General features: G+C 32.5%; 2 protein-coding genes across 4 annotated transcripts in view; one reads left to right on the plus strand and one right to left on the minus strand.

Annotated features, from left to right (window-relative positions):
* Positions 1–837: 837 nt before the first annotated feature.
* On the minus strand, positions 838–5,717 carry LOC148615190 (dnaJ homolog subfamily B member 13-like). Its single transcript, XM_088589851.1, has 7 exons — positions 5,558–5,717; positions 3,276–3,382; positions 2,776–2,937; positions 2,452–2,609; positions 2,067–2,199; positions 1,636–1,807; positions 838–1,295 (listed from the first exon to the last, which is right to left on the minus strand). Exons 1-7 carry the CDS (start codon positions 5,623–5,625, stop codon positions 1,142–1,144), a joined length of 954 nt encoding a protein of 317 aa, XP_088445977.1. The 5' UTR covers positions 5,626–5,717; the 3' UTR covers positions 838–1,141.
* A 165-nt stretch (positions 5,718–5,882) lies between these two features.
* The window catches only part of LOC148615191 (cilia- and flagella-associated protein 47-like), a 44,151-nt gene continuing 28,186 nt past the window's right edge, over positions 5,883–21,847 (plus strand). For all 3 annotated transcript variants that reach the window (XM_088589839.1, XM_088589841.1, XM_088589840.1), the window contains exons 1-18: positions 5,883–6,121; positions 9,544–9,698; positions 10,920–11,127; positions 11,547–11,593; positions 11,826–12,054; positions 12,474–12,640; positions 12,940–13,070; positions 13,417–13,677; positions 13,926–14,081; positions 14,332–14,533; positions 14,769–14,921; positions 15,221–15,324; positions 15,519–15,601; positions 15,973–16,069; positions 16,653–16,756; positions 19,673–19,785; positions 20,122–20,255; positions 21,405–21,515. In XM_088589839.1, coding sequence (XP_088445965.1) covers positions 5,972–6,121; positions 9,544–9,698; positions 10,920–11,127; positions 11,547–11,593; positions 11,826–12,054; positions 12,474–12,640; positions 12,940–13,070; positions 13,417–13,677; positions 13,926–14,081; positions 14,332–14,533; positions 14,769–14,921; positions 15,221–15,324; positions 15,519–15,601; positions 15,973–16,069; positions 16,653–16,756; positions 19,673–19,785; positions 20,122–20,255; positions 21,405–21,515 — 2,605 coding nt within the window. In that variant the 5' untranslated portion in view covers positions 5,883–5,971. The remainder of the gene's footprint in view (positions 6,122–9,543; positions 9,699–10,919; positions 11,128–11,546; positions 11,594–11,825; positions 12,055–12,473; positions 12,641–12,939; positions 13,071–13,416; positions 13,678–13,925; positions 14,082–14,331; positions 14,534–14,768; positions 14,922–15,220; positions 15,325–15,518; positions 15,602–15,972; positions 16,070–16,652; positions 16,757–19,672; positions 19,786–20,121; positions 20,256–21,404; positions 21,516–21,847) is intronic.

Below are 21,847 nucleotides of genomic sequence, written 5' to 3' on the forward strand. Positions count from 1 at the left end.
ATACTGTCAGAGGACTCCAAATGGAGATAATCCAAATTATGGGTTTCACGTTTTACGTGTTATAAGCACAACTCCTCCTCAACTGCTCAAGGAATTTTGAAGTTATTTTATAAGAAGGTTTACACCCAATTTAACTTGTTAAGCTGAATCTGCATAGAAAATTTCTAATGTATCTATGAAAAGTTGCTCAGTTTTATGCCATGAAAATCTACGGCTCAAAACTAAAAAAGAACCAACAGAAACATTGCAAACAGAATTTTAAGTACAACCGTGCTGAACTCCACATGATGAAGCTGCATACCATTATACCAATTTTTAGTATAGCAATGAAAGTTTGCAGCGCTTGAAGTAAATAAAATAAACTTAACTTGTAAAAAATGCAAAAAAAAGATATAAAAGACGAACAACAAGTTGTCTTACAACAGAGCCCAAAAGTTTCAACGCCGTTCAATCCATCAAGCTTGAAATTCACAGCCAATTGCAAATTTCTCACACAAATGAGAAATATGTGTATGATGTGATGAAAACTTATGATTCTTAGAAAAAACTTACACATATATTAACTCATCAAATTGAAGCTTCACATCATATGAAAAAATATGGAGTAACTCCATTGGTTTATAGCCTTATACCAAAGATTGACTGAATATGGTTTGTAAGAATTGTTTTTCAGATCTTTATGATTTTCACTCTATTATTAGATATGAATTCACTATTAATATGCTTTATAGCTTAGGAAAACATGTCTAATTGTTGTCAAATACTTCACACATGTATACTAGTATGTATTTGAATGGTGCGTATGCAGTGCTTTTATTTTACAGGTAAACAATCTAGTAGATAAATTTATTTTATTCTTAAATCAATATTATATACAAAATAAGATATCACAGTATAACAAAAATACAAGAAAAACCATATTCATAAAAAGAAATTTAAAAAATGCTTGCTTTCTTACAGTATTCATTACATGTCCATATGAATTGCTTAGGAGACATAATCAATTAAAACGATTAGATCCCAGCACTAAGTCAGCTTCTTCATGTATAAATTTGTATGTTTACTATCAAATCAAATATGTATAAAAAAATGTTGAAACTTCATCGAAAAGAGAGTAAAAAAAGAAAAAAAATGACATAGTTCAATGTAACAGTGCTCTCCTGATCAAGTCTTTTCTTTCAGGTGAAAGTGAAGATGGGAATTCAATGTCAAACTCAATGACAAGGTCTCCTTTCTTTGTTGGATCTTGTGAAATTGGCATGCCTTCTCCAGGAACAACTTTTGTATACCCTGGTCTAAAAAAAAGATATGAGTGTCAGTTATCATACTAATCAAGATCTGGAATTATTATTATTATCAAGTATTTAGAATTCAATACACACTGTTATCTCCCATTGCAGGTCTATAAGTTCTTATTTTTGGTGTTCAGAAAAATAGTATGAAAATGCAATGTGGTAATTATTTATGTATAAAAATTGTAAAGTTTCATAATCAATAAAAGGGAAAACTGTTTTTATAAAAAGAGATCTACGATAGGTTTGTCTGTTTTGTATGGTTGTATTGGGAAGAACTCAGTTTCAAGCATCTAGTTTGCAAATCACAGTAATCATTCCAAAGTAATACATTTGTACCTACTTTATGATATCATTAATAGGAATGTTTAATATTCTGTCATCCAGGGTGACTATTTCTACTGTGCAGTTAGTTAATGCTTTTCCTAGTGGTACTTTGGCAGTGTGTATAAGGTTGATACCATTCCTACGGAATCTGGGATGTGGTTTGTCTTTCAGAATGAACACAATGTCGGCTAGAAACAGATAATTTAACATGATATAAATAATGAAACTTGAAATATTAAAATCTAGAATTAATAAAATGTGTTTAGAATTTGTTCATTGTACTTTGACCACTCCAGTCAACTAAATTCTCTTGTCTGTAACACTATAAATCAGCTTAACAAAACTTACATAAACATAATAGTTATTAATCAAAGTCATACAGTACATCAATTGTGGTAATTACAGCTAAAATAAAACTTGCTTTATATCCAGAGAAGTATTTGTTACCTGGTACATTATTAGGTCCCTGATCTCCTTCCTCTGTAAAGGTGATCTTAGTTCCTGGTTTCCAGCCTTTCTTTACTGTTATTGTTAATATTTTATCTCTTACACTTGATGTGTGCCCATCTTCATTCATAACCTAAAATAATTATTTTCATATTTTTAACATTTTCTTCCAAACAAAGTAAATAAGCATTGTCATCACGATACAACTTTTTTTTAAACAAAGTTGATATATCTTTTTTACATGTGGCACTTATGAACATTTCATTTATTTTTCAAATAAACTATAAATATAAAAGCGATAAATTTGTTGATGATAATAGATACTTTCACAGTGGAGTTTAAACCAATTTTGTATAAAAAAAAGTTTTAGTTAAAATCTATCTACCCTTCTTGAAATTTTCATCTTTTTTGTACAACCATGAAACACTTCTTCTAAAGATAAAAACAGCTCTCTCTCAATTGGTGAATCTTGTTTCTTGTGACCTCTGCCTTGTAATCCACCAAAACCCATGCTTAGATCTCCATCAACTCTGTCATAAAATTCTATAAAAAAAAAGATAAACTAGTAAAAATGTGAATCAATTTCAAAAACTTCTTGTTTATTAAACTTATCAGAGATAGCTCACTTAGTTGGTAAATAAAATGGGCACACCAAAACTGGACTATTTTACTCAGCTTCTAGTTTTCCAGAAAGAGTATAAATACTAACCTTGGAATGGGTTGTCTCCTCCAAAAAATTCTCTGAAGACTTTTTCGGAGTTTCCATGGAATGTGTAACCTTGTGTCCATGCTCCTGCCTCTCCACTTCCCTGTGGAACACCATTCTTTAAACCTTCCTCCCCAAACTGATCGTACACTGCACGCTTTCTTGCTGAAGAACAAAATAATAATCAGTAATTACAAGGCTGCATCATAAAAATGCATGGTCATCAGAGTGAAATGAAAAAAGGCCACACTATAGATGAGAACAAATATTAAATGCAAAAATTAAATTGCACATTTTTCTAATATCTGAAGTCCAACATTTGTACAAGTTCAAGACAGTTTATACTTTGTCTTCTGTTGTTTTTTTTTTCAACTTCTAAGTACATTTGTATATCTCCTTGGGTAAATATAATTTTCATTTTACACAATTTTTATGTTTGCAAAGATGGTGCTTTTTCAATGCTAAACGAGATAGTAGTATACAAAATAATATAAAATACTTACGATCACTGAGAACATCATAAGCCTCTGCACACTGCTTGAATTTATCCTGTGCATTCTGGTCACCTACATTTCTGTCTGGGTGAAATTTCAATGACAGTTTTCTATAGCTGAAAAAAAAAAATAAGGTTGTGTAAATTATGACTGTGCTCAGATTCAGGGAAAGGATCAAAGCTTTGGTTTATTCAAAATTGATGTTGTGTACTTGCAAGTGAATATATATATATATATATATAAAGTAGACTTAACATCAATTTGTGGCAGTCAACATGATATGCAAAGACTATTTTTATGTGGCAGTAAACTGTAAAGATTTCAAACAGAAACAGCCCAATTAAAATTGAATAGAATAACTGAAGGAGTTATACCATTGTGTGGCTGTGAGGAAAAAAATCACTTTGCTTTTATACTGAATTCTCCTTTAACTGATAGATTAATGATGATAAAATGTAAAATTAAATGAATTGTTCCTCTGAAGTCAAAAGGTCTTTTGAAGCAAAATGAGAAGTGTAAAGTCATGTGAGTCACTTACAGAATACAGAATTTATCTTCATGAATTGTTTCACATATGATTTTTGAAAAAAGTAATACAACTATTCTGTGGTAGACCACAAAAATCCTAAATGTAAAATTGATTGTAATTAGTCTACCATGTTTTCCCCTGTTAGTATTAAGAGGTTGTAAATGTAAGTTTATGACAAACAGTACACTCAACTATTTAAAAAAAACTGACATCTGTAGGATCCATGTTAAGATCATTGTGGGGCTTGCCTTTTTAGCCCACCCAATTTTGGCAATACTAAATGTACATACTCAGACCTGAGGTAATGTAATTGTAATTAGCTGTAATTCATTACAATTTTTTAAGTAATTCAATGTAATGTGTAATTAAGTGTTTTTTTTAATTATATGTAATTGAAAGTAATGCATTACTTTCCATATTTTTGCATGTAATTAGGGTCTCAAGCTACTTGAGAAAAACAGGGAGAAGTGACTTTTCTTTCAGAGAGACACTAGGGAGAAGTAGGGAGTGATCAGGAAGTGAAAGCGTGCACACATTTACTAACGCTTTTTTTTTTAAAAGTATATGTGTTTTATTTTACTTACATGCACACAATATAAGCAAGCATTTTTATATGTTCATTTTCTTTTATTGAGAAAAACGTTACTTTTTCTTTAAGATACATGTGTAAGTAACTAAATATTTTGGACACAATGATATCAGCCTGCTGTTCGATCAACTGAATGGTTGGCTGCACTATAAATTCATGAAAGTGAATTTATAATCTATACTTCTACCCCTTACCAAATTTTTACACCAAAATTAACATGTGACTGAGTAAAGCAAAGCTTTTTGCTATGCATTGTCCTATTGATTTTGCCTTTTCGGCAGCACTGCAATAGAAATTAATTTGAGACAGTGACATTCTGTTAAAATTTTCATTTAGTTGTTTTTCCCCCTGGTCCAAATTAACCCATAATGATTTCTTGTTCAAAATATCCAGTCTCTTGATATAAGTTGATCAAGAGTATCAATAATTATGTTCAAAATTTATTACTGAAAAATCAAGACTGAAACTTTATTGACACATATTGTAGCGGTCGGTATGAACTTGTCTCAAGCTTAAGAAATGTTCCGTTGAAATGAAGAACTTAATGTCCAGTTATGAAACAAGAAGATCAAAAGAAACCCTTTGGGTTTTCTACTGAATTATCAATGTAGACCAATTACATTTCTATTGCATGCAATTACTTTGTGTCAGGTCCTTAGAAGATGGTACTTTGTCTCACATTAGTAGTGCAAATTCACCAGTAGACAAGTGCTTCAAATCACGTTATTTTATCTTTATATCATATTGTGTAAAAGATTCACCCAATTCTGTCACCAATATGAGGATAAGTGAGATACATTGTTATTGACTCAAAGTTGTTGTATGACTGAGAATTTCTTTATTATAGAATTATATATCCATTTTGACATTTTTGTACAAAATGTATATCCCAAACCTTTCAAAATTAGCCATTGCCATTGGCATTGATTCGGATCAGTGGGACCGTGTGCCATTTTTCACATTCCTTCATTAAATTCATATTTATTTTAATCACTGATTAGCAACGAGTAATATTTTAATTTGAATGCATTCGTAACAAAGTATATTTGTCAAACATGGTATATTTATGATTTATACACTACGTCTACAACCACTACAACTCATCATTCAAAAGAAATGGGTTAATGAATAGCAATAATTGGATAACTCTTCATATTAGCATCATTTACTTACTGCTTCTTTATGTCTGCATCACTAGCACTTCTGGTGAGCTGCAAGATGTTGTAGTAATCGACTCCCATCGTTATTTTACACCAATGTTTTGATTTTGCAGTAAATTTTGATCGTTTATAAAAATGGAGCCGTTGCTATGCAATCAATCGGTAGAGTTATTCGTTCATAGTTTCGCACAAAATATATTTGTTTAATTTTAAAAATTGCTACATGACAGTGTCCTGATGATTTTAAAAAATCATTCAAAAAATACAATTTCAATTTTCAGATGGCGCAATGAGAAAAAAATCATGTTTTTGAGTTCGAAAAAATGTCTTTTCTCAAGTTGCTGGTAAATCCCTGAGCAACCTTTCCAAACAATATGGCGGTTGTGTTGGAAATTGAAGGATAGAATTTATTTAATCAATCAACGTGATGGAGGGGGACAAGTGTGGGGTTCGAATATCTCCTCCACAACTTGAATTCTTTGATACAGATGTAAACACTGTTCATGAACTCAACATAACCGTAAAAAATATCAGCAAGTCAAGCAAAAGCATCCGTTTTTATGGACCTAAAACTAAAGTGAGTTCTTTTAGGATTAGTAAGTGCTCTACAATCTGTATATTGTAATGTGCAGAATTTATGTAAAGGAATTTGCAAAAATGAATCAACCATCAATAACACATTTCAAGTTCATCAGTGAAGCCGTTGCATTAAGGCACAAACTATCTGAAATTGTATTTAGATTGATATTCCTATAAAACGTTTGGTTTATATTTTAAAATATCTTTGCTGACATTACCGTTTTTATTGAAAGTGTTTGAATATTGATATTTAGCTAGGTTTGAAAAGAAAGTGCATGGTAAGCCTATGAAGGCTTGCTGACTTAGTAATGCATTGTTTCATAATATGTTCAGGTTTCACAGTAATAATAAATATATATATTTGATTGTGTAGAATATTCAAGGGCAATGCTTGTTTTTTTCTTCTAAGTCACTGCCTATCAGTTCAGGTTAGATGTTCAGTTCATATAGTCCTCCTCTGGCCCTGCAACCTTCTGTAATGTTATTTTGATATTGATATGTTCGGTTGGAATTGGAAGAATTTGCCTTTCAAAAAGTTTGATTTTTTTGCAGTGCCACATAGTACTGCATTTCAAATGATTATAACAACTTCCCAGTTGAAATTATGGATGTCAATCCTACATGTACAAATGTACCCAATTAGATTCCAGATTCATATCCATCAAAAAAGTTATTTTTCATTTTATATTGTAGTTTTGATCATTTTACATGATAGACCCTGTATTGTTGGCATGTGATATTGCACATCTTGAGTTTACAGGAGATGGTTACTTTCAGGGATTGCACTAGGCTTTGGCAATTTTGCAATTTGCGATTTTTTATTTGATGTGGCAACAAAAATTGCCAGTTGGCGATTTTATTGTCGCCCAGGACCTGAGGTTTTGTATTTTAAAATTGACAGGAAGTTTGTCAGCAACAGATGTTACCTCCAATTAAACAATTGTGTTGACACCTGGACGAAGTTAATTGACCTAGGATTTCACCTTCCCATCACCCGGGACAAGTGATATTTAGGTGTAGGAAAGTTGTTTATACTACACTTTCCCTTTGAAAAGTAGAAAGCTTGAATTTTTTAATGGATTTGTTAAGTTCGGAAAGCAAACTTCAAGTGTGGGAAAGTTAATCCTGGTTTAGAGTTTTCCCATGGAAACCTGAAATTTTTTAGAATACTAGAACACTGTTGACCATAACTAACTTAGACTGAAGCCAATCAAAGGTAAGTAAACCAGGTGACCCTGACTCACAATTCATTTAATTAGTCATTCCTTCAAATATTTTCAAGGGAGGTGTCAATATCAGATATAAATATATTATTGAGCCAATCTAAGCTCACATCGTTTAATCAAAGGTTAACACAATCATGGCCACAGCTCTGTTAAACTAGATGATACATTCAGAGACAGAATTACATGTACCTAATAAAAGAATAAATTAAATCCAATTAACAATGATTACCCCATCAGGAAGTGTCTAAAACACTTCAAAATGCAAGAATTGATAAAAGAAATTTACATTTTTCTAATGGCCATGTGACGTTTTTGGCAGCAAAATTGGTTAACGAATAGAAAGGGGATTCCCCAATTTTTATTAAGGAAATACTGAAGTCATACTTCACCAAAATTTAGTCGTAACATTTAGATATAGAGGAGGAGTATAAGAGAACAATCTTGAGAGAATAAAAAGGGACACAATTATTATTAATGGTCCATAATGATACCAGAAATTTCATCACTTGAAAATTTAGTTAGTTGAAAATTTATAAATAAAAAATCAAATTATATTTTCATCACTTGAAATACAGAGAATTTAGTTACATGTAGTTGAAAATTTATAAATAAAAAATCAAATTATATTTTAAGATAATTTTTTAGGTCACAAAGGACAATGGTCAACATGTTTTAAGATCAGGGACTATATGAAAGTAGTAAAATAAAGTCCTTGATAAAGATTAAACACCTACATGTACCTCTGGACTCATACTTAATTACATTGTATGTCATTAGTTGATCCTGGCTAAAAACCTGCTTTATACATGAATCAAGAGTGAATCTGGTGTACATGTATGTCATAGATAAAGGTTATTTTGATGAATTGACATCAGTGGACTTACTTCATATTAAAAAAAAAAATCATTTTGTTGGGTCCAATTTCTTAAAATTAGCAATAAAAATTGGCAGCTGGCTTTTTTTCTGGCGGCATAGTCTCGGAGTCCAGAGCAGCTTTTGTTAGTTTACAAACACAACATTAGCAGATATGTAATTTTCCACTTGAAGTATAAAAAACTATAAACAGTTTCCAGTCTATAATGTATCTGCTTAATGTATTATCCATGTTTTTCTTTGGTAGAAAATGTGTTTTTAGCTTGTTTCCCAATACATCACACTCATCTGTATCGTCTGTTATTTCATTCTTTTGACATTTTCCCAATCACACTAATTCCTTTCTTCCATTAATCGGCAGTACATCTCTATTATGGGTTGTTTATGTGATCCTAGTGTCTGAATGTTCTTACCAATCTTCCCAATGTTTTCCTGTTGATAATGGGTCATCACTGTAAATAAATTAAGGTCTCACTAACCACTTTGGGGTCAAATGGCCATCCCCCTATGTAGTACCAAAAACACACTGAACCTAGACATATGCATTGTAAGTGCATTATTTGTGTGTATTATGATTAAAAGTAGTCAAAATAAAGCTGAGAATGTGTACTTTAAAATCATATATGTAATTAACTACAAAAGTGTATGAATATTGTTTACATGTGTGAATAATATGCCTCCATGCTGTCAGTTAGCAGAACAGGTAAAAATGTGGATTTTCAGTATTATTTATTCAAGTAAATTTTGTGAAGAATTTCTACTATCATTGTACCATTAGCATAATGATTTTGGAAGCCTTATTTTCCAAGCTTCGCAACGGTATGCAGCTTTAAGATGTCATTTGTCCTGGGAATTCACAGTGAGACTTTGAAAATTACTTTTTTAACATGTAAAGTAATGGAAACGTTAGAAGTGGTTAGTGAGACCTAAGATGTTCATAAATTTCTCTTCTCGTTCACAACTGTGAGCTGTTGCGGTTCTATATGTTCTATTTTTTGTCTTTTAGTTTTTAGCGTAACTCGTTCCTGAATCAGTTTTGGATTTTATCATCTTCTTGTTTATTTCCTTTCTTTTGAAAATAGTCTGTTTTTCATCCTCATGTCCAGTGAAACGTTGTAAGAAGCATAGATATACATGTAACTGTTATTTACAGCTGACTTAAATCAATATATCAAAAGTCGTCCTATCGACAAAACATAATAATTGAAATACTTGTATGTTAATTTCCCAGAAAAAAACATGGATATTATACTCCCATTCCGTGAGAAGTGTAAAAAAGTGTGTTATTCATTATTGTATTATGTAATTTCTTTTTCCTTAGCATTTCAACTTAAAAGTCAAGAACCCAACTAAGCCAGTTGCCTCCGGTTTATGTGTACCTGCAGTTATTGAATATGAGACCAGTGAAGCAAAGGAGATTCGTGACCGTCTTGTTGTTACAGTGGATGGAGATGTCATAGAAATTCCATTGATTGCGTAAGTAATTTGCCTCAAATTTTCAAACAAAATTCTTCTTGTATGTTTTTGTAAATGACCCTGCGAAATGTACCACCAAACCTCTTTCAAAACTTTTAACTTCTATACTCACAGCTGTCAAAGAGGGTCTGCAGTCCTACCACAACACTTGTTACTCCCATAGTGGTATTAATTCAATGTACTCCTCTACTTGCTGACCTTTTTCTTCACTCTTATGAGGCTGACTTTACAGCTGATCTGATCTTAAAGAAAGAATATCGTTTATCTAGATCCTTTAATCTCAGTTTCTGCTATATAGATTATGTATTATCTTTAAACAATCTTAATTTTGGGGATTTGATACGTCGCATATACCCCAAAGAACTTGAGATAAAGGATACTACAGACACTGTGAAGTCAGTCTCATATCTTGACCTACACTTAGGAATCGACAGTAAAGGAAAACTATTGACCAAACTTTACGACAAACGTGATGACTTTTCATTCAGAATTGTCAACTTTCCTTTTATCTGTGGCAACATCCCTTCAACACGTGCATATATAGTGTTCATATCACAACTCATACTTTGTGCCAGAGCTTGCCGAAACTACGCAGACTTTTTGTATCGTGCTAGAACTCTAACAAATAGGCTTCTGGAACAGGGTGAAGTTGCTACAAGATTGAAGTCATCACTACAGAAGTTTTATGGTCGTCATCATGAACTCGTGGATTGTTACGGTGTATCCATCTGCACTGTGAAAACTGATTTGTTCAACGTGTCATAGTTTTCTTTTCCTCTTTTGACTGCCCCGGACTTTACTTTTTATGAGCAACTCTGTAGGTGTTTCTTGAAAAACAGAGTATGCTTACTCTACTGGTGCACCTGGTCCATGCTCCCAGTTTTTAGTGGAGTCCAAGTTGCTCATTTGCTTTTGTTACTTTGTATGTATGATTTTAGTTACTTTATGTTCTTTGTTGTGTATGTCTGTTTTCCATGTCTGGTCTTTGTCCCTGGATTACATTCTTTTGATTACTGCTATAACCTTGGTTCCCTTGATTACTCTTTTAACAAAATGCTTCATTACATGTTTTGAATTCTTTGTGACTTTCAACCTTTCTTTAATAATAGTGAAAAACTACAATATATTATAACACTGTTGTTTTACTTTTCTGAGTTAGTCAATTCATTTGACAATATTTTGATAAGAAATTAATATCTTTGATTTATTTTATTTTCACAGATATCCCATGCAACCAATCTTAGAAATAGAAAGTGTAATTAACTTTGGAAGCCTTGTTGCCAGCAGTAAAACTATTGCAAAAGAAATTGCTTTGACCAATCATGGATCTAAAGCAGGAGAATTTAAACTGAAATATTCAGGGGACAAACCACTGGCTATAGTTCCCACAAGCGGATCTGTTCCCCCTAAAAGTGTGCAATTAATCAAGGTATTGATACTTATCAATAGACATTTCTAATGATTTTGTTGAATTGTTACAGCTCATTGGCAAAAAAAAACACAAATAAACATATAAACATAAACATACACAGGAGATGCAAGTTAAAGGGAAAAAATTGAAAATTTAATAAAAAGAACAACAAATTTTGAATTTTTATGGAGAAGATATCTTTTGAAGAGAAACAATTATTCTTTATCTTTTCATCAAAGTTAACAATTAGTTTTGCCGATTCTGTCAAGTGAACATATTTGCGGGTAATCAATTTTCATGATTTATAAAAAAATATTAGCCTTATATAATGTTTAAAATCAATTTCGCGGGTACTGTTTTTCACGTTTTTCTTTCCATCACGAAATAGCAAAATTTAGTACGTTTACAGTCTTTCATTAGATTATAATTATTTTTAGATTGAATATGTAACAAAAGAGGCTGGGAAATTTGAAGAGCATATTAGGTAAGTCTAATATGAATTCTAAAATTAATACATTCTGTAATGTGTTACTTGAAAAAAAAGGACAGTAAGTAAATTGACTTTGTTAAACAGTTCTTGAACCCTCTTTTGTGGAAAAAGATGACTATCAGCATAAAAAATATTTATATATTCATGTAGTTTTTTTTTTTCCATTTAAAAAAATTACAAGTTTGATTTATTTTTCATATATTTATTGCTCTTTGTAAATTTTCAGAGTTAAACTAGAAGGAAATGAAGCCAAGACCCTGACAGTAAAAGGAAACCTTGTTGACAGAGCTTTGGAGGTACTTTCAATCCATAATGATGCTCCACTAGATTGTATTCATTTTGGGAGTACCTACTATGGGTGTGACAGAACTGAATGTGCTCTGCTGTATAATAACAGTCCAGAATCTGTCAACTTTGTAGCTGTTTTAGATGAAGATGCTGTTGCTCAGGAAATGGTATGTTGGAAAATTTTAAATGTTATAAGTAATATTATAGAAAAGTCAAATTTATATTTTTGTTGTCCGAAAGTAGAAACAGATGAATTAATATTTAGTGGTACTCCAGAATTAATTGTGAGGGGGGATGATAGGCACCATCATTAAAATTTGATGGATGGTTGTTATTGAAGATAGTTAGCTTTAACAATGAAAGAAAATAATCAATTAAAATTGTATGCATGGTGGGGTAACTAAAAGTGCCTACCCTCCCCCCATCCCCACCCCCAGTATATTTATTTTAGGAATAGCCGTTACATTTTTATGTATGAAAATACCCCTCATCTGTAGTTATGCAATACCTGAAAAAATACAATTCCAAAACTTGCAAATAATGCTTATCAATACATTGTACATATGGAATGTATGTTTTATTTCAGGGAACAGATTTAACAAAGAGTACAACAGATGCCTTGGCAGAGTCTGTTAGTGAAGATAAACCCAAAGGAAGTACCAATGTATTGACCTCACTAGTAACTGCTATACCTAACCAGGGAGTACTCAAACCATATGAAAGAGTCCCTGTATTCTTCAGATTTAGCCCTAGGTTTGTTTGCTTAGATTTTATGGTAGTTAATCACAGACTTTTTCAAAAGGAAATTGATCTGTGGTGATAATATGTAAAATTCAATAACTTTTAAAACAAGTGTATATTTATTTCAATTTGAAGGCTGTTAATGTGAACCAAATTAGACATTGTAACACTTTTGTCAGTCTGGTTTTACCTGGAAAGTAAATACAGTGTGAAATCATTCACAGGTTCTCATCTCTATGTGTTGCAGAGTGAATACTATACTAAACATTTATGCAGAATTATAACATTTAAATTGTCTATACTAATTCCAGATGGAAGAATGCAAAAGATGGATGGAAGTGTACACAAGATCCTCCACCAAGAAAAGACTTTGCTTTATTTGTTAAAGTACAAATCATTGGGTCCAACAGCAGTTTTTCAGATCAGGGATCCAGAAAAAATGGTAAAAAATAATTGAAAGATATTTGTTGATGAAGGCCATTTTTAATATCACCAATTTTCTTGATGTTTTGCTTATGTTTTATTGTTAAGGTTAATGAGCAATAAGTTGCAATAATGTGGAAGAGCATTTTTGTAGTATTGATTGCACATAAGATAATCTGTTATAATTGACTACCAGTCAGCTTAAACCTATATGATTGAATGAACATGCGTAAGTATTTACTAGTTTATTTAGAAATATTTTATCTTTTTAATTTCCTTGTGTTAAGGAAATACTCTTTTTATGATGACACAAAGACTGTGACTAACAATTCCTGTTTATTTTTGTATTTACATGTTTTTTTTAGATTCATCTATTGAGATAGCTTTAGCTGGTACAGCCTTACCTGTGCTTGTTGATATAGAACCATCTCTTAAATTTGACTTTGGTGAATGCCCAGTTGGTGAACATGTAGATATCTTAGCCACCATTAACAATAAATCTGATGAATTACCTGCCCTGTATCAGTTCAGGAAGATTGCCCATTTCAGTGCCCATCCCATTAGTGGCAAGGTAGAAGCAGGCCAAAGCCAAGATGTTTTGTTCTCTTTCACTCCAAAACAAATAGGTAGGAATAGTTATGTTATATGTAAGATTAAACTATGATAAAACATGGAAACTATATTAACTCATACTATTACATATTTGATGTAAGCCTTTTTTTTTCTACATAGAAGCATTAACAAGAATGTTTGTTTTGTGATGTGATTTGTAAATATACAAAAAATGTGAAAAATACACTTATGAAGAAATTTTTTAAAAACTTTTTCCTTATACTGTTCAAGATTTACTTACATGTATTACATTCTTTTAAAGGAACCTTTAATCCTACTCAGTTAATGGACATCATTGGACAAGTGGCAGATAGAAACCCAACAATGACATGTCTACAAGTCATCAATACCCTAACTGTTCAGTTATCTGGCTGCAGTGATCCTATACCAAAGAAGCGACAACCTAAATACAATCCAGGTACAATAAGAATGAACAGTAAAAAGGGGGAAATAACTTCAGTTTTGGTCTTTATTTGGAACAAATTTTCAATGCTTGAAAATACTTGAGGCACTAAATAGTTATCATCATTGAATATTAATTAAGTGTTCTAAAAACTAGTGCATAATATGACAAGAGAGACTTAAGATGTGTGTTAATCCATATTTTGTTTTATTTTTTACTATACTATAATGGTTTAGTAATTTGATTGTCTGGTGTTATGTTTTAGGTCTTACACCATATATCAGTAATGAAGTAGGAATGTTTGTTGACACTACCTTCTCAGATGTTGAAAATAATGATCTAAGGAATGCTATAGCTGGTGGAACTACAGTTCAACTTCATAAAACAGCACCTGATGCAACAGGTGCTAAAGTGGCCTTCCCCAATGACAGGGCCACTAGCATCAGGCCTAGTGACCAAACATACAAGTAAGATTTTATGTTTAATTAAATATATGACTTATGTCCACATTTGTGGCAGTTAACATAAGAAATAACAGTGAGAACAGGCAACAGTATTAGTTTTAGCTGACGAGAAAGTAAATAAAGTACAGTAGTTAATTTTAAAGATCATGAATATTTACTATACAACCGAAGGTTATTAGTATGACAAAATTTAACTGGTTAATGGTTTCACTGTTCATCAAACTGTTTTGTGTTACAGGACAATATTTACCAGAACAAACAGACACACTTATGTTGATCCAGATTATGCTTTAAATGAGGATGAGACTCAGATTAAAAACTCACACAAAGATAGTTATGTTGCTATGCTGAGAGAGAGCAGACAAAATCGACTTAACAAGAAAAAGTCTATGTAAGATTTTTTACTAGCATATTATTTATTGAAGGATAATTCATAAATATGATTTATTGTCTAAATGAAGTTATTCTTATGCTTTTATATGAAAACAGAATTTAGGACATGGATATGCCGCCTAGGTAAAAAGGAGAAAAAAAACTGCAATGTCTTGAAAGAAAATACCATAACACATATTTTCAATGATTGTTTTATGCTGGGTGATAGAAAGGAAGGGGAAGAGATGCATTTTTATGTATTTCTTCTATTTTAATTTACTGCTAATATTATTTCATGCAATTTTTTTTAAATTTCAGAGAGTTTAAGCTTACCAACAACAAGACAGATATTGGTATTAAGTCAGCAGCAGGACTTAAGCCTAGGGCTCTTAAACAAGATGAGATTGTTCCTGATCCTAGGAGTAAGTAGCTGTTCATGTCCCTCCTTCATCAAAGAGAGACATACTGTATGACTATTTCTCAACATTTTCTTCTTTTTTTAAATTTACCTTTTGTTTTCAAGACTTATATTTTGTGTCAAGAAAGATTTAACAAAGTGATATAAACTAATCAAATACATCTTTTTACATAGAATTAATTTTTCTCTTGTTTTTAGGTCCATCCCCACCCAATTCTGACTACAAGTTATTGAGTTCCAAAGAACTGAGTGCTATGGAACAGATGTCATTAAATAAACCAGTAAGTCATTGTATTTTTACTTCCATCAGGTCTTGACATTAGCCTTTTATAAATGAAACATTGGATTAACAGAAAACCTTCATCAACCAACAATGTTTCCCAGTTTCTTTGTATAATTAAAACTGCTGTAAACAGATCCTCTGGCTCAATTTCATATTGTTTGTAACTAATGGGTCGGCATATGTGTATTTTGTTATAAATACTGTACTGAAGGTACATTGGCAGTATAGAACTTTGTATTTTATGATGTGAGTTGTAAAGAACAATTTTAGATTATGAAATGAGGAGGTAGTTAGGTTGTAGCATATTGAGTCACATTTTCATCGTTAATATTCTTTTTAACATGTTTGTGTATATTTTGTTGCTTAAAGGTATGTGAAGGTTTGAATGCAGTACCAACTACCAAGGAAGAGAAGACAGATTGTACAAAATGGCTGTCACCACAACAACTTCACCAGATTGTTGTTGGTAGGTTGTTGTTTCAGATGGTTATTGCTTAAATTATTGCACACACAATAAGAAAAATTCTTCCTTCCATTTTTTATACCCCCACTCAGTAAGTGTGTGGTATATTGTACATTCCTTTGTCTGAATTTTATTTCAATTATGTTGGCTCCAAATAGATGGATTGATTTCAAATTTGGTGTATGGCTTTATATATATAAGGCGTGCATTGTAAGGGATTTTGGATGCTGTCGTATATCAACTTCCTTTTTCATGTGCATTTGCCTTTTTTCAGTATACAGAATGATAGAGAAAAATTTTTGTCATAACAAAACTTGGTTCCCAGTGGATGGTTTCAAATTTAGTTTGTTGCTTTATATAGATGTTGGATACATTGTAAGTGATTTTGGATGTCCGATTTCAACTTCCCATACAAGTGGGGGTATACTTAGCACAACAATGTGTGCAACTTCATGTAAATATAATTACGTTAACAAAATTACCATAGAAATAAATTGCTATTTTAAGAATTTTGCAGTCAAATGAATTAAATTATACACTGCTTAAAATATTAATTTCTGGCTAATTAAATTTGATTTGTGTATAGGGCCACCAGTATTAGATTTTGGTAAAGTTTGTCTGCGGTCTGTGAGAACCCAGAAACTGGATATCATCAACAACCTTAACCAGTACATCCACATTGTGGCAGAGGTAAGACTCGAAACAACCTTAACTAGTACGTCCACATTGTGGCAGAGGTAAAACTCGAAGCAACCTTAACTAGTACATCCACATTGTGGCAGAGGTAAAACTCAAAACAACCTTAACCAGTACATCCACATTGTGGCAGAGGTAAAACTCGAACAAATCTTAACCAGTAATCCTTATTGTGGCAGAGGTAAAACTCAAAACAACTTTAACCAATATGTCCACATTGTGGCAGAGGTAAAACTCGAAACAACCTCAACTAGTACATCCACATTGTGGCAGAGGTAAAACTCGAATTAACCTTAACTAGTACATCCACATTGTGGCAGAGGTAAAACTCGAAACAACCTTAACCAGTACATCCACATTGTGGCAGAGGTAAAACTCCAACTCAAAACAACCTTAACTAGTACATCCACATTGTGGCAGAGGTAAAACTCAAAACAACCTTAACTAGTACATCCACATTGTGGCAGAGGTAAAACTCAAAACAACCTTAACTAGTACATCCACATTGTGGCAGAGGTAAAACTCAAAACAACCTTAACTAGTACATCCACATTGTGGCAGAGGTAAAACTCAAAACAACCTTAACCAGTACATCCACCTTGTGGCAGAGGTAAAACTCGAACTCAAAACAACCTTAACTAATACATCCACATTGTGGCAGATGTAAAACTCAAAACAACCTTAACTAGTACATCCACATTGTGGCAGAGGTAAAACTCGAAACAACCTTAACCAGTACATCCACATTGTGGCAGAGGTAAAACTCGAACTCAAAACAACCTTAACTAGTACATCCACATTGTGGCAGAGGTAAAACTCAAAACAACCTTAACTAGTACATTCACATTGTGGCAGAGGTAAAACTCGAATTAACCTTAACTAGTACATCCACATTGTGGCAGAGGTAAAACTCAAAACAACCTTAACCAGTACATCCACATTGTGTCAGAGGTAACACTCAAAACAACCTTAACTAGTACATCCACATTGTGGCAGAGGTAAAACTCAAAACAACCTTAACTAGTACATCCACATTGTGGCAGAGGTAAAGCTCAAAACAACCTTAACTAGTACATCCACATTGTGTCAGAGGTAAAACTCAAAACAACCTTAACTAGTACATCCACATTGTGGCAGAGGTAAAGCTCAAAACAACCTTAACTAGTACATCCACATTGTGGCAGAGGTAAAACTCAAAACAACCTTAACCAGTACATCCACCTTGTGGCAGAGGTAAAACTCGAACTCAAAACAACCTTAACTAATACATCCACATTGTGGCAGATGTAAAACTCAAAACAACCTTAACTAGTACATCCACATTGTGGCAGAGGTAAAACTCGAAACAACCTTAACCAGTACATCCACATTGTGGCAGAGGTAAAACTCGAACTCAAAACAACCTTAACTAGTACATCCACATTGTGGCAGAGGTAAAACTCAAAACAACCTTAACTAGTACATTCACATTGTGGCAGAGGTAAAACTCGAATTAACCTTAACTAGTACATCCACATTGTGGCAGAGGTAAAACTCAAAACAACCTTAACCAGTACATCCACATTGTGTCAGAGGTAAAACTCAAAACAACCTTAACTAGTACATCCACATTGTGGCAGAGGTAAAACTCAAAACAACCTTAACTAGTACATCCACATTGTGGCAGAGGTAAAGCTCAAAACAACCTTAACTAGTACATCCACATTGTGGCAGAGGTAAAACTCGAATTAACCTTAACTAGTACATCCACATTGTGGCAGAGGTAAAACTCGAAACAACCTTAACCAGTACATCCACATTGTGGCAGAGGTAAAACTCGAACTCAAAACAACCTTAACTAATACATCCACATTGTGGCAGATGCAAAACTCAAAACAACCTTAACTAGTACATCCACATTGTGGCAGAGGTAAAACTCGAAACAACCTTAACCAGTACATCCACATTGTGGCAGAGGTAAAACTCGAACTCAAAACAACCTTAACTAGTACATCCACATTGTGGCAGAGGTAAAACTCAAAACAACCTTAACTAGTACATTCACATTGTGGCAGAGGTAAAACTCGAATTAACCTTAACTAGTACATCCACATTGTGGCAGAGGTAAAACTCAAAACAACCTTAACCAATACATCCACATTGTGTCAGAGGTAAAACTCAAAACAACCTTAACTAGTACATCCACATTGTGGCAGAGGTAAAACTCAAGACAACCTTAACTAGTACATCCACATTGTGGCAGAGATAAAACATAAAACAACCTTAACTAGTACATCCACATTGTGGCAGAGGTAAAACTCGAATTAACCTTAACTAGTTAATCTGAATAGTTGCTGATGTAAAACTCAAAAACTGAAACTCAAAATAACCTTAACCTTACAATTTTATTGAGGCTAAGGTAAATCTCGAACTCAAACATAACATTGATATTAAAATTTACAACTCATACATGATAAAAGCTCTTAAGATATTCATCTGACTGCTACATTTTTGGGTTTAAAACTTTACTTAAGGAATGCTTCTAAGTTTTTTTAACTGGGTACAGGAAATAACATGGTTTTGCAGCAGTTTACATTTATAAACCACAAAGCAGTTATAAAAGGTGTTGAACTGGCCCAAACCATGTTATTTCATTATTGTTCATGTTTCCTTCCGTAACAATTTATTCTGTCTCAGTTTTCTTAGCAACTGCTCATCATTACAACAGCTTGAAATTTTAACAAAATCTTCCTGTAGGTATGCCGTATGATGGAATTTATCTTTTAAAAATGTGACAACAACTTCCTGTTTACCAAGGACTTTGTTTATTTTCCTTACATATCGTGATTAAAGTGGGGATATCACTAGTGGGCCATTGCTCACAGATTTCTTTTCAAATTTTTAATTTTTTTCATACATTTTTTTTCTTAGATTGATTGCAGAGAATTACGACAGAGCAGTCCACTATCACAAGTTATACCTCCAATGTCTAAAGCGCACCTTCCTATTGTTTTTGAATCTAATGTCAAAGGCAAATTTCAGAGGTAATGTATACTTAATTTAAAATCTAACCGGCAGAAAAAAAAAACAGACTTAAACAATTTAGTTTTAAATTACAAAGTATTATTTAAGAATACCTCAAAACTAATCATTCAATTTTCAAGTATCCAACACAGATTTTTATCAATTTGATTGTGTAGATGACATGTTTTGAAAATACAATTTAAGTATCATACTATAATTTTTGGCAGAGTTGTTGCCCCTAGACAATGCAGAGGAGATTTTATTTTATACATTTTTTGTCTACATGTATTTCAATGAAAATTTGTCTTATACATTTTAATTCAAGTTGCTTATTTACACAATGATTGATATTACAGGTCAGTTTCCTATCAGATCAATGGTTCCTATAAACACCATGTGACTGTGACCGCTGAGGTGGTACCAGTAACGCTAGAATTGTCAACAGATGAGTTAGTGTTGGGTGCATCCTACGGCCTTCCTGCTGAGGCTGGTAAGTATTCCACATAGAATGTTGCATCATGTAATTTCTATAAAACAAACTTATAGTCATTATATCAGCAGCTGTGTAAGTCTGTTGTTTCATGTTTTTTAAAATCAAGTGTTAATAATCTCAGTTATTGATATACACACCTTATGCACAATTATTCATGAGATTAGTACTGTTTTATATGCCTGAATTTTGGCAGACTTGTAATGGCAAATCACTGTCTATTCATCTGTCAGCCCTTCCACATCTTGTTAAAAAATATCAAACACACATTCAGGAATTTTTTATATTTTTTTCCTACAATGTTTGTCTGAAGGAAACAAAGCCTTGCCTTTGTATTGATTCTTGATTTATCATTTCAGTTATTAGGACTTTTAATACAGAAAAATGTGCTGTTACAGTTTTTTTTTTTATTTTATCATTTCTTAAATTATATTACACAGCAGTGTCCTGGCTAGGGCAAAATGGAGGGGCGCCGCGCCCACCCCTATCACGCCTGCGCCCCTTTGTCAGTTACCTCCCTTATAATTTCAGTATTTTAAAAATTTTCTATATTTTCACCAGTAAACGATATTTTCAATAAGTTGTAATTGCAATAGTTATAGGAAATAATATTCCTTCTACTTACTTAAGATTTTGATATTTCATTGGAGCAATATTGAATATTTGTAACATTTCATGCAACATTTCATCTCATAGTATGTCAGAAATGTAAAGAATCACTTGCCCTCATCACCACCATGAGTTAATTTGCTGCTTTTCTGCAAGAATTTAGACAAATTTTGTCCACACATCAACCTGATCATATTGATTTTCAGCTTAATCATCTCTATTTGTATGTGTTATATGAGATGTATCTGTTTTCTAAAAGCACTTGGTCATCTGAGAATGGTCTTTCAATACATTAAGGGTGTCATGCATATATTAATCATGCATTCAAATTTAGTCAGTTTGCAAATTATGATGCAACCTTTATTTTCGAAAGTTGGCAGGTAAGCAATAAGAATACAAATTACTGACTTAACACAAACATACAAAATCAATGTCCCTTTTTTGTTGAAAAAAAAACATGCTACACGTTAAAGTGCCCTCTTCCCTGCGCCCCTATATTTTCAAATCCTAGCTAGAACACTTCACAAACTTATATCTTAGGTTTCCGTGGTGTTATCACATTGCGCAATCCATTGAATCATCCGGCTGAGTTTACTTGGACACCAATACTGGGAGACAGAGGGACAGCTTTCTCTATCAGACCTGCTGAAGGTAAGTTAACACTTCTTCCAACAACATCGAACAATAATTTGTTTCATGATAAGATTTTGTTCTATTTTCTGTAGTATTAACATAATTTTACCCATGACACAAAGTGATATGTATATGAAATACTGTATGAATTTTGCCAATTCATTGACATATTCATTGTTATTCAAAATGATGAAACTTCTTACAGCTCAAATAATATTTGTTTAATTAATTTAGGTTTTTGGTTTAGAATTATCAATATTGATAATATATATTATCTCAGTTCATATTTTTTTCCACAGTTCTTTCATCATTAATTCAATATTTTTTCATTAGAAAACTGTTGTCCGTTT

The sequence above is a fragment of the Perna viridis genome, chromosome 6 (assembly GCF_037379345.1).
Source record: "Perna viridis isolate PV_CMFRI_1.1 ecotype Kerala chromosome 6, ASM3737934v1, whole genome shotgun sequence".
Classification (NCBI taxonomy): domain Eukaryota; kingdom Metazoa; phylum Mollusca; class Bivalvia; order Mytilida; family Mytilidae; genus Perna; species Perna viridis.

Coding starts and splice junctions, on each gene's coding strand:
- LOC148615190 (XM_088589851.1), bottom strand. CDS start 5,625: ATGGGAGTCGATTACTACAACATCTTGCAGCTCACCAGAAGTGCTAGT. Junction 2,938..3,275: donor TTATGATGTTCTCAGTGATC/GTAAGTATTTTA, acceptor TTTGTTCTTCAG/CAAGAAAGCGTGCAGTGTAC. Junction 1,808..2,066: donor GGGACCTAATAATGTACCAG/GTAACAAATACT, acceptor ATCTGTTTCTAG/CCGACATTGTGTTCATTCTG.